The sequence below is a fragment of the Melozone crissalis genome, unplaced genomic scaffold (assembly GCF_028551555.1).
Source record: "Melozone crissalis strain CALT ecotype California unplaced genomic scaffold, PUWL_Pcris_2 ptg000027l_1, whole genome shotgun sequence".
Lineage (NCBI taxonomy): Eukaryota > Metazoa > Chordata > Aves > Passeriformes > Passerellidae > Melozone > Melozone crissalis.
In genome coordinates, this window is record NW_026535805.1 from 45,377,280 (window position 1) to 45,391,045 (window position 13,766).

General features: G+C 37.3%; 1 protein-coding gene across 1 annotated transcript in view; it reads left to right on the forward strand.

Annotated features, from left to right (window-relative positions):
- TRDN (triadin) overlaps positions 1-13,766 on the forward strand; it is a 221,442-nt gene that overhangs the window by 158,698 nt on the left and 48,978 nt on the right. Inside the window, 5 exon segments of the mRNA XM_054279039.1 lie at positions 539-589; positions 1,092-1,142; positions 6,154-6,204; positions 8,019-8,069; positions 8,632-8,682. Coding sequence (XP_054135014.1) covers positions 539-589; positions 1,092-1,142; positions 6,154-6,204; positions 8,019-8,069; positions 8,632-8,682 — 255 coding nt within the window.

A 13,766-nucleotide genomic window follows, 5' to 3' on the forward strand; every position in this document is an offset into this window, starting at 1 on the left:
AAACTCCTCCTCATCAAGAGTTTTGACTTCTTATCCTATGTGTAGAAAACAAGAGGGTCTTCTGACAGTTTTGTTTAATATATCCTGGCACTGAATTGCTGCTGAGTGTTTCAATAGAAGGAACTTTTGTTTCATATGTGATGGAGAACCTAATATTTTTAGTTTTCCCAAAAAACGACCTATCAGAATTTCTCAGATAACATGTATAAAATAGTTTAACCAGCAGTTACATTACTTTAAATGCAGGAAGTCAAAATCTAAGTCTCTGATCTTTTTATAAGAAGACCCTTGGCCTTGTTCAGCAAGAATGGGCAATCCCAGTCAGCTCCAATGAGACAAATTTGACAAAGCATCAGTTTTGACCTTTCTGGTTAAGAGCACCTAAAAGCTGTCCTTGTCTCATACTAAGCTGAAGTTTGCAAATTTTATTATTAAATCTATAATAGTTGATCAATAAAACACATTTTGTGGACTGAGCTTTCTGAATGATGCCTGGTGAATTTTATTCACTTTATTGGTGTGACTAATTCTTTTACAGATCCTGGAAAAGATAAAGAATTGAAATCTCCAGCTGCCACGAGAAATAAAGGTAACATGGCAAGACGAATTTGTATATAACTAAGATCTATGTGCATCCAAAAGAAAAAAAACCTTGGAATGCATTGCCATTTCGGTTTTTAAAGTATGGTTTAGTAAGGAATTTATAACCATTATACTATTTCAGTAAATTTACTATGAAACTTAATTGGCATTACCTGAATTAGAAGTGCAAACAGTGCACTGTTTACACTAGTTATGAAAAAAATTTAGTAGTCTAAACCCAGAATTTAGGAACACTTGTTAACAGTTATTACAAGCTGCAAAGTGAAATAAGTTTTGAGTGATCTTCATTCTTTCTTCAAATTTAAGAAAGTTTGTGGTTTCACTTTGTGAGCACGTTAAAACTGATGAATATTAATTTTGTGCTACACATTTAATTGGCATCTTGTGTCAGTTAGAAACTACTGATTATTCAATCAATCATTATCCTAGCGGCATTTGATGTTAACCATTTAACACTCTAGCTTGAAAATTAATACTTTTTTTTACAGAACATGCTAAAGTAAAGGAAGGGAAGAATCCTACATCTTTAAAAGAAAAAGGTAAGAATACATAATAAAATATAGGCTGTGCTAAAACCACACAAAGTGGAATGAAGATGCTAATTTTTTAAACAATCATTAGCAGTCTTTCTCATTACAAATCTTAACCAATCATAATTTAATTAGTTAAAATATTTTGTAGCATCTATAGAATTAAAAAGGCGGGGGAATATGAATAGAATATATCAAGACAATGAAAATTCAGAGTTCTCAAAATTAATTAAATCAATATAATTAATAACTCTGTGTAATAGTTAAGTACCTTGTAAAGAAGGTCTGAACAATGCTAAGTCTTTAATAGGGGCCAGTTAAGAAATTCTGAACTGAATCACAAATGTGTGAACTAAATAAGAAGTAAGGTTTATGAGCACATGAGTGGGAAACATGCCTTCTATACTCTGTAAAAGTTACAGCTAAAACCCCAGAGCTTCTTCCAGTCAACCATCTGCAACATGAGAGCTGGTCTGAATCTTCCTTCTTGTATTCCTTATCTTTTTTTTTTTTTGGCAATTTGATCAGAGTAGATGGTTAATGCAGTTAAGTTTCCTTCCATCAATTATTTTATTGGGTGCTTTTTACACATTTTATTTCTTCTCTCCTTTCTAGAAGTAACTTTATTTGGAAGAAGTTACTTATGGATAAGTCTTATTTTACATCTTCAGAATAAAAAGATTTACCATATATATAGTCAAGTTAATATTTATTCTAAGTTATAGTCTATAACTATCGCAAGCCTATCACTATATATAGATAGATATGGTCTGCAGTATATAGACTATAATCTATAGCTATTTCAAGTTATAGTCACTCCATGTGATTTCAAAGAAAGAACTGAAGGAGGAGATCAATTCAAGTAGAAAGATGACAAAAACATATACAGGAAAGGAGGAATAATTTATTGCTAGATATATTTTCAAAATCCTAGAAGCTATGTTCATTCAATTACTTCTTTGTTCAAAAATTTGAATTAAATTATGGCAATCTGCAAATTCTCTTGGTGCATATATTGTTAATTTGTGTGTGTTCTACTCCTGATGTACACATGCCCCATTTAAACAGGCTTAGTTATCTGCACCAGAACTGTGTATTCAAACTCTATGGAGTCCTATGGCCCTCCCCAAAGACTGCCTACAATCTGTGTCTGCCTGATGGTGTTGTGATGGAAAAGTAAAAGAAGCACTTGAGTGACAACTCTTCCCCCTCTATCCCTGCATGGAGCAAGTGTATTCAGCCTGCTGCTCCTTTCAAAGGATTACAGGGATGCAGGGAGAGGAGAAAAAAAGAGAGAAGACCAAAAACTTTTTTCTCTTTGATAAGAGTTTCTTTAGAGCAAATGGATAGTGGTTTGCCAGCACTGAAAAATTTTCCATAGTGTGTCCTTTGTTGAGAGTGGCCACATCACTGCTTTTTTGTCTCCAATGCTCTTGTTTAACTTATCAGCAACTTCAATTACTAAGTTATTAGTAATTAGTCATTACAGGTCCTTCTAACGTGACAAAGGAGACAAGATTTTCTCCGCCCAACCTTCAGAAAAGAGCAGGTAGGAATTTCTTTTAAATGTCAATACAGCTGAAAACTTGCTGCTGAATGTATCTGCAAAGACATCACAGGCTCCTGACCCCCTGCAGTAGCACTGATATCCAGCCCAGCTGAGCCTGTCCTTCAGATCCTGAGAGCTCTTGCTGATGCAGCCATCACTGTTTCCCATAACAGGCATCAAACTGGCAAAATTCTGTGCCTGTGCCTAAAAACAAGGATGCTGATTAGTGAGCTGTAGAGCTCAGTTGAAAATATATCAACATCAAAGACTATAGGAACAACTTATAAAGCTTTGGGGAGAAACTTCTAGAAACCTTGGTGCCTTTCTTAGTTGCGTATTTCCTTATTGCATTACGGATCACTCTACTGCATAAACATATATTTCACATATTTGTTCCCCATTTCAGTAATCATATCTGCCCAAACTATGGTTCATAAATTAATCAAAGCCTATTTGCGTGTCATTCCTTCCTCTCTCCACCACCTCTTCAAGCCTTATGAGTGGGCCTCTATAAATGTCATTGACCACGTCACTGGGGACTTTTTTTTTACCCTTTGGGACTTGGTGTTTTACAATTTTTTTCTTAAAGTGGATCTTTCTGGAAAATACAAATGTATCAAAGGACACAGGAAATGAAGGATTTTTAAGACTGCATATACTTCCTATTTATGTATCTTGGAAGTTTGTTACTATTCATGTAAACAAAATAAAGGAACACTTCTGGGTGAAGTGTTAAATACTCGTGGTGATTAATGTGTGTCTGGCACCTCATGCAATAAAGGACCTATCATCACACCTCATTCCCTTTGAAGGATGGGCTAAGTTTGAATGAACACGGATGATGTCCAGACCAAAAATCTTATCCTAAAGCAGGCTATCTTTCATAAACTGAAGCATAGTGGTTTTATTTAAAGCAGAAAGAGGAAAATTAAATCCCTGAATTTGGAGTTGTTGCTGGGATACTTTATAGATCATAACCCTACAAAGTTACTTTATCTATTTTATGAGGTGAATAAAATGTCTTCAGTCCTGGAGCCTAATTTTATTGAGAGTCGTTAAAGAGAACACTGGAATAGTACATTTTCCACTTCTTAGTGATACAGGACATCTCAGGACTCTGTCTGAATTTATAACTAGCTTTTCAGCTCTTCTCTGCAGTAAAGAGTAAAGAAGCCTATTTATATTCACAAATATAGAAACTGATTTTCTGTTGACATAAGCATATTCAAATAACTTGAGGCCAATGAAACTCTAAGTTATAATTTGCCACGTGGTTTTTGGTAGGTATGTTACCCAGATACCTCATTCATTCAGAGGGTGTAACAGTGGCACTAAAAGTTTGTAGTATTTAATATACAACTCTTCATTGGTTTTTTCTAAGATATTTGCATTGTGCTGAGTTATTGACAGCATCTATCCTGTGTATGTAACATAAATTCCTTCTCACCCTGTGTTCTGTGATTTATTTTCCAAACAAATGCTCTTTTTTCTTCTTCCTTGCTTTTGACATGTTTTGGGATATCTTTGAATATTTTCTTATGTCAGCTATGTGTGGATAATAAACCTATTTATTTTCACACACAGATTGATAGGGGAAATAATTCAATAGTGTGTATTTCTTTCTTGCCATATATGTTATAGTATACTGTCATTAAAGAAACAAATGAGCTGATTTGTACTTGCTATGCAATACTTACACTTCCTTTAAAGCAAATGTAACATGAAATAATATCTTGCCTGTGGCATTTTTTTTCTTAACTTGTAATATTTTTCCCCTTAAAAATGGAGTTATATCATGAACAGTAGCAGTTCACATTTCTGTCTATTTCTATTTATTTATCTGCCATTGTCATTTGCATGAGAACTATATCTTTATCCTGAGGATATCACACACTGCTGCTGCTTCATCATTCTATACCATCTTCCTAACCTGACCCAGCTTCACCCCCGGAGTAGAATGTGGGAGGAAAGCATTATGGTGAAAGCTGACTTTAAGCCAGCTTTATGTTTTTCCCCTGCTGGGATCAGCAATAAAGTGGTCATTTCAGAGCAGAAGTTTGATAAGTCCTCAGTAAGTACATGTTTAAACTTCTGAAAATGAAAACCTGCTCCCTGGAAGAAAAGCAGAACTGGTGATCTCAGTATCCTTGGCTCAAAGGGTGGGGAACTTGGGGCAGCATGTAACGTGTCCTGCACTGAGAGTTACATCCAGAAGTTGTAAGGCTCAAAAGTGCTGAACCTTCTTTAGGAGCTACATATAATAGGAAATCTAAGGGAGATCTGCTACATGGATGGCAACAAAACCCACCATGGGTATGTGGCACAAAACCCACAAGGCCAAAGATTTGTGCTGTGGCTGCAAGGGTGGCTGCTGATCACTGAGATCACCAGTGTGCCCAGAGCAAAGTGGTCAAGTAGGGCAGCTGTTCCCTCAAGCCTTTTCATATATTCAATATAGACGCTACTTCAAAAGGTTTCAGGCTTCACCCTGGAAGTTTTCTCTCAGTCCCCTGAAGAAGAATCCACCTGCTGCTGTGAAGATCAGGCTCCTGATTTCATAACCTATCCCTGCACAGTGTGGTTTCTCCACCAGGGTGGCTGAAGCTGGTGGAGAAACCAAAGCTGCTTTTTTCTGTTACAACTCACACTTAAATCCAGATGGATAAGTGGGATCACTTCCTGGTACCATGGTAGCCAGGCGGATGTTCAGAGTTAAAATTATTTTTTAAAGAATCTTCTTTTAGCTTTTTCTGTTTTGCTGAAGATTTAGTTTACTTTCATTTGGAATAAATGGCATGTATTTTTTCTATATGCTTAGGTGCTATATCCTGTCAGATGGAATGCAGTTGGGTCTATTTAGCATTCTGCAGGCTGTGATATTCTCTCACTCAAATAGCATACACTCAAAAGCCTATCAAATTATTTCTTAACTTTGGAAAAAACTGTTTTCTCCTAATTTCCCTGATAAATACACTTAGGATGTCAAAAAAAAGATTGAAAAAAAGGATTGAAAAAAAGAATATTTAAATATTAGTTGTTTACACAACATAGTGTATGCTTTTCCTGTGCTTGCTGACCCTGAATGCATATTCCCTGAAGGGATGAGGTAAAGATATATTCTTCAGAGGAAGAAAGCAGAAACTGTCTTCATTAAGTTTTGGATAAGACCCAAAGAATTCCTAATCCTGTGTCATTGCTTGCTCATTTTCCTCGTCTTTCGAATTTCTCTCTTCTATGTGGTCTCTACAAACAGTCACCAAAAGCAATTTCTGTTCTTGCTTTTGCTACTAACTTTATTGCACCTTAAAAATATGAGACAGTCTCTAGAGAGTATATAAAGAGAGATCAAGCTTGCATATATTTATGTTCACAATTTTGGTCTTGGTTTCTAAATATTTCTTGACTCATCTTTTAAATGTAGTAGGGTACTCCTGCTTTCTAAGTCTCAGAAACTTAATTATCTTCCTACAGTTCCCCTGAAGGTAAAAAATCTCAAGAATCCAGAGAGCATAAGAGAAAAAGGTAAGTGAAGAAGTTAAGAAATCCAGACCTGAATATCACAACAGTTAGTCAGTCTAGAAAGAGCTCTTGAGTAGGTATAAAGAAGTGTGGAAAACCAAACCCATCCTTGTTCCTGTTTAGATTATTTTAAACATGATGTTGTTTTTAATAATATTTGTGCTGTACAGATCCCAGTAGGATCCCTAGAAATCATCTGGGCTTCTTTTAAATGCGAATATTTGAATTTATGTCTTGGGGGAAATACTAAAATTTGGTTTTGGACTAACATCCACTTTTGGATGTTAGTCTGTCAAAAATGAGTTGCTTAAATCCCACAGTGGGAACATTACTGAAGGGAACTAGACTGAATCTGGTCCATGTGGCTACAGCTCAGGAATGTGAGTGTCTGAGAATTAAACTGGCTGATGCTACTGATGCATCCAGGTGTTTGAGGGTGACTGATAGGACAAATTTCTTTTCTTAATTTGTTGGCAATGTGGGCACATACATCTCTGTGTCTAATCCTTTCAGTTGCAAGACCACTGCTAACTGTTCACACAGGGGTCATGGGTTGCTTGATAGCATCTACTTGGAGCACACCTTATTTGTTGCAATGTGATGTGTATGGAACACTCTCTTTCTGTAGAGTACTGAAACAGATGAAAAATTTAAATGAAACAGCAAAGGCTGTCCATACTGTGCCTGGTTCCTGAGCTGGAGCAGCACATATGAAGTCCAAATTGTTACAAAGTCCCTTTTTTTTGGAAACTGGAGATACTGGATGCACTCCAGATTATGGCTGCTGAATAGATATAGAACAAAATTACACACTTCTGCAAGGAATGTATTGTTCCTTGTAAAAATTGTAGGAAATGAAGCCAGGATGTCCCTTGTGGCTGAGAATTCTCCTCTATGCCACTGCTATCAGTCCCTGTGTCTCACCTGGACACCAAAAGAAGATCACAGTTTTCCTTTATTTGTGGTTACCTAACTACTGAATTTTTGGGGGGCTTTTGGGGAATTTGGTTGGTTGCTTGGTTTGGGTTTTTTTTGTCCCTGAGTTCTGCCTTTCCAGTTACTAGAAAGGGAGAACTAGAATTTCAGGTTTGATTTTTTTTCTCATCTCCTTTAACACTTTGTCATATAGTGAAGAAAAAAAAATTAAAGATACAATTAAGTCCCTGGACTATTCATTTTGACATAAAATATGTTAATGTACATTTGAAGGATGAGCACTGCTCTTCTTTTATAGCCAGTGTGCCTGTCATTTTAAAAGGCTATATATGCATAGGAAGTGAAATTCTGTTCACAGGCAATACCTATATGGCCTCTTCAATATTAAAAGAGTATTGGCATCCTGAATGAGTAGCTGGTCCTTTTGTCACTCCTGAATAAAAAACTCCCACTTACCTTTGTCAGCAGCCTCTGGCTTTCAAGAGAAATATTCCTCATATTTCAATTATATCAATGCGGATTAGTTTTTATTTGGGTTCAGCAAAAGAAGAAATCATTGATGCCAACTGCTCTGTAGAATTTCTTTCTTCTTTTTAAGCAATTCTTCATTGCCTGCTTGAGAGAGGGCTCCACAGTTTCCCTAGAATTCAGAGAACCTAATGACATTTTGAAGGCTTATTATTTTGCATATCCAAGACTAGAAAGATGAATGGATGACCTTGTTTTTTTTGTCCTGTTCTTTATTTCCATGCTGTTAAATCTATTTAATTATCACATCTCTTTTGCTCTCCACATATCACATTTTTTGACTTGCTGTCTATTCAAGTGTCATCTTATTTCCCTAACCTGACTTGTGATAAATGTTAAATGTTTCTTTCTAGAGACTGGAAAAAGAAAAGATGTGAAGCCTCCAACAGCCTTAAAGGAAAAAGGTAATGTCTTATAATTATGTGACTGGCAAATAACAAGTCTTCTGCTGGTATCTCAGTGCAGTTTTGATATATTTTGAATTACAGGCTGTTGGCAAAAAGGGACCAAGCTTAGATTCTTCTCATTTAAAAGATCTGATATATTGAAAGGAGCAGTGTCTGACATGATTCAGAAATAATAAAGTCATACCACTTCTTATTGTGGTGTTCTTTAACTGCTGTCTGACCTGCACAGCCAACACTGCAGTGGGAGTGCTAGTCTGTTCTGAGTGAATTATAACAGAGCTGCTGCTAAATGCTGAAGTGATAGGCTGCACAGGAATGAGTGTATGGTTCAACCTGCAGAAACTTTGCCAGCAAATTTAATGGGACTTATTTTTGGTTTGCTTTCAACTTTAGTTTGTGCCTTTTATTGAATTAAATGGAAATTCTAATTCTTAACACATCTTTTTTATGCATTTGGCTGATCTGGTGTTATGCACATTTGTTACAGTACCAAGGAGCACAGTGTATATTTATGTTGCTAATTTTCTTCTTTCATTTTTGTGTTTGATTTCTCTTTCAGACTCTTCAAAACGAAAAGAAATTAAGGCTTCAAATAATCCTAAGGAAAAAGGTAACAATCCCAAGTTGAACTGAACCTTAACCTAAGTTTCAGTTGAGAAAATAAATCCGTTGTTCAAGGTGTCACAAATTAAGTCCCTGTTTCTTTGGTTACTTATTCCTGATTGTCCTTGAATGGCATCCTTTGCTGCTGAACATTTTTTTTACCTGATTGAACAAGTGACAGGTGCATATGAGGCTATACAAAGTTGTAGCTGTGGTATTTTATAGTCTCTAAAGTCAAAAGGAATTAGTTTATTTTTTCTTGATTTTTGTCTTATTTTTTCTTTTTAAATTAGTCATTTCAGATTGCATTTTACTTCTTCTACATATTATTTGATTGCACTTTTCTCTCTTTTCTTATATTGAAATATCAGCACTAACTATCAAATAAAAATCAATAACAATTTATAGTACATCTCAAATACTAGGCATATTTAGGCACTGTAATTATAATTAACCAACTATGTTTAGGTTTATTTATTCATATCAAATAAATTCAAACAAAACTTAGTTTACTTTTATCCTTTTTGCATATGGACTAAATCCACTTTTTCATTATAAAACAGTTGTTCAAGTTAACTGTGTAAATAATGGATAATAGGGATAAAAATATGTAAAAACTTGTTAGCTAATAACAGTCATTTGAGTCATGGAAATGTAGTAGTCAATTTTAAAATCTTCCAGTCAGTTTTGAAAACTGTTTCAGATAATGGAATAATACTGCTTCCTATCTTTAGAGCTTCCCTAAGGAATGCTAGAAGTATTGAGACAATATTTTCTCTGACAAAGTTATGAGAGACAACATTCACAAGTTTTTAAGTGCAGCTATTTCACCTAGAGTATAGCAGACTAGCAGACATCAGCTATTACTTTGCATAGTTGTGTAGTTCTGATTTAAAGTAAAGGCTTAAGTGCAACCAGAAAGAAGTGCTATTGAGAGTAGCCCTGTCAATAAGGACTTGGGGGTGCTGCTGAATAAGAGGCTGGACATGAGCCACCAATATGCTCTTGCAGGCAAGAGAGGCAATTGTTTTCTGGGCTGCATCAAAAGCAGTGTGGTCAGCAGGTCACAGGAGATAATTATTTCCCTCTGGTGTAGTGCTGCATGCAGTTTTTGGGTCCCCAGCACAGAAAGAACATGGACCTGCTGAAATCCAGAGGAAGCCACCTGGGCCAGGTCAGATGGGACTCTGATTTATGTGGCCTAGTTGAAGATGTCCCTGCTGCCATGGGAGGTTATCTTTAAGGTTCCTTCCAACCCTAACCATTTTATATTTCTATGAAAATGAACTTAGGGCTTAAATAGCTTGAAACTCCTTGTAGTAGTCAAAGTAGTGTATCAACTCTAGTGGAGTGTGATAGCCCTGGGTTTACACAGCCTTTACCAGCTTCCCAAGCGAGATGAGCACTACTCACTTCAGTTATTCCTACTGCATTGCATACAGCCTTGTATGTCATCTATGGATGTACTTGATGCCTTGCGCAGCTTGCTAAGAAAAAATGACATCTCACATCTGAGACAGCATTTCTCTTTGACTCTAGCTGACTCTATAAGAACTTAAAATACTTGGATTAGATTCTGTCAGACACACAATTGGGCCAACTGCCTACTAAGTCTTGTGTATCTTAGGTCTGCCCAGTGAGCAGGACTATAGATCCTTCAGAGCCCTGAAGCAGGACTGCAACAGAAAAGTTGAGTAGGAAAGTTGAGCTTGAGTAGGAACATCTCAGGTTGCATGCTCTTACATAATGACACCACTATATGTCAACAATAAGATTCAGTAATTTGCTAGTCATCAAAGTTCATGACACAGTAAATCTTATACAATCTTCCTTTGGAGGCAGTTCAGCTCAGTGGCTGCAGGTTTTTAAAAGTTGTTTCTGTCTTCTCTGTTTCATGTGACAGATATGCTATTTCTTAGTTTCTGGGATTCAAACAAGTACAACATTTCCAACAGCAAATACAACTAACTCACTGACACTGAATATGCATGACAAGACATTGACATTTTGTCAGAAGAGTGTAACCCCAATGCGTAAAGTGGCTTTAAGCATTCATGTGGGATGCTGCGCATCACTAACCCTCCCTTTCTTAACAATGATAAGTGACATGTCACATACATCAGGCAGACAGTTTGAGAAAAGCCTCTCTGGAGAAAAGTATTCCAGAAATTTTTTGTCCATTGCCCTGTAACCAAGTGTGAGCAGGAGGTCACTTTTATGAGTACTTTATTTTTTTAGCCAACTGACAGTGCATGGGGTGTTTCCTCAGAGGACATCTCAGGTTAAACTAGCCAACCAAAAATGCCTTGAGAAATAAGAGTTTGGATTAGCACTTGCTACTTTACAGAAATATGTCAAATCCCGTGTAAATTACAGTCACAGAAGTGGCCCCTTTGTTATGATAAGTACATTGCTGAAATGTGAAAATCAAATTCACAGAAGTTCAATGTAGAATTATAATATAAAATAGAGAACTACTATAAGAGAACCAATAGAGAACTGAAATGTAAGGTAGATAGATTTGGTATAAAAAAATCTCAATATCAGCCTGTTCAAATGACCCATCCATTACAGAACATCATTGCTTCACACTGTTGGTAAGAAATACTTCAAGAAAATGCCAGAGCTTTAAAAGTCAGACTAACATAATGACACATTTTTAACCAAGACTGAGTCATAATGGTGGGTATAAAATTCCCATTTTAAGTCAGAACTTCTCTGTAAATATTCTTCAATAGACACTAGAAAATAAGAAAAAAAGAACAGAAGTAGCATAATATGAATGAACACCAAATTAGAAAAGGGAATTAAGATTTTAATTCCAAAAAGTAGGTTACATAAAGGTAAGGTATGTTTTGTGGCAAACTACAAAGTATGAAGTTGTCCTTGTGGCTTGATACTTGATCTTTTTATTACTTTTCCTTAAAGAAAATATTCAAGCTGAACAATATTTACCTGCATAGATATGTATAAACATACTTTTGGTATGTAAATGAAAGTATGTCTACAGATACTTCAGATATTTCCTGGAGTTAGGGACTGCTAAATGCTGGTAAAACCAGAACTCCATAATAGCATCCTGAAAAGTCCTCTGAATCACAAAATCACAGACTCATTTATGCTGGAAAAGGAGTCAGGATTATTGAATGCAACCTTAGACAAAACACTTCATTGTCAACTAGACCATGGCACTAAGTGCCATTTCCAGTTGCTTTTTGAATACCTCCAGCAATGGTGACTCCAATACCCTGGGAAGTCAATTCCAGTGCTTAGTAACCCTTCCTGTGAAGAATTCCTCCTGATGTCCAACGTGAACCTCCCCTGGTGCAGTTTGAGGCTGTGTCTTCTTGTTGTGGCACTGGTTGCCTGGGAGAAGAGATCGACCCTCCCCTGCCCAGAGCCTCCTTCCAGGCAGTTGTAGGGGGCAATAAGGTCTCTCCTGAGCCTGCTTTTCTCCAGGCCAAACACCCCAGTTCCCTTACCTGCCCCTCATAAGGCTTGTGCTGCAGATCCTTCAGTGCCTTCATTGCCCTTCTCTGGACACACTCCAGAACTTCAGTGTCTTCCTTGAAGTGAGGGGGCAGAAATTAGTCTAATTTTTTTATTTTTGCATGTTTATGCAAAAAATCAAAATTCTTGATTCATAATATTATTTTTTCACATATTATTTCAAATCAGAAACAAGGATTCTCTCTGACTGGGATAATCTTCTTCTCAAGCATAAGCCTGACAGAATCAGGCTTATTCTGTTTTATTGCCATTTTTCTCATAGACTTATAGAATAGTTTAAATTAGGAGGGATCATCTAGTTTTACTCACCCTGGCATGGGCAGGGACACATCAAACAAGACCAAGCTTCTTAAAGCCCTATCAAACCTGACTTTGAACACTTCCAGGGGTAGGTCATCTACTATTTCTTTGAGCAATTTATTCCAGACCCTCTACTTGTTCCATCACCCTCACAGTAAAATATTCCTCCTAATATTTAATCTAAATTTACTCCCTTTCAGTTAGAAGCCCTTTCCCCTTGTTCAGTCACTATATATTCTTGTGAAGAGTGTTTCTCCGTCTTTCTTGTATGCTACTTCAGCTACTGGAGGATGTTAGAGGGTGTCCCCAAAAAATTCTCTTCTTCAGGCCAAACTCAACTCTCTCAGCTTGTTTATATAGGTGCTCCGGCCTTCTGATCATATTCATGGCCTCCTTTAGATTCACTGGAATTCTTCATATCCTTCTCAAGTTGTGGTCCCCAGAGCTAAATGTAGTACTGCAGCTGGGATCTCACCAGAGTAGGACAAAATCTCCTCCCTCGCCCTGCTGGCCCAACTGCTTTTGGTGCAGCCCAGAGCATGGTTAGATTTCTGGGCTCTGAATGCACATTGCTGGGTCATGTTGAACTTCTTGTCCACCAACAACCCCAAATAGTTCTCCTTTAGGCTTTCTTGATCCATTCTCTGCCCAGTCTATATTTGTGCTTGGGATTGCCCCAGTCCACGCAGGATCTTGCGCTTGGCCTTGTTGAACTTCATGAGATTCAAACAAGTTCTCAAGTGTGTCACAATTCCTCTGGATTTATGGCCCCAATTGCACTGGACCAGGCTCCACACACAGCCAAAGGGAACTTGCTCAGGAATATTACCATACCCTTGCCTCGTCTACCAAGTGACTTTACAGAGAGAGGACTGTGGGGATTTAGGAATGCTATTCCTCAATTTAGTGTTCCCACTGAAATACTCCAAACCATGCACTGGTCAGTCACTTTCCCCTCATTCCTCCACTCTGGCAGGCTGGGGAGGAAAATTGGAGGCCCAAAAGGTGCCTCATGAGGGTGTCTGGAAACAGCAATGAAACAAGACAATGACCAGTAACAGCAGCAATATTAATGGCAGAGTGTACAAGAAGAAAAGCAAGTGATTCACATGATGACATTGCCTGTGGAAACACTAACAACTGACCTCTCTGTCCACCACCTACCCAACCTGGAATCCATCTCCAGAAAATGATGTGACATGGTATGGAACTACCTCTGGGTCCTGGCTCTGCTCCCTTCTGACTACTGCAAAATTTAAGACTATCGTAGCCAGATCCAGC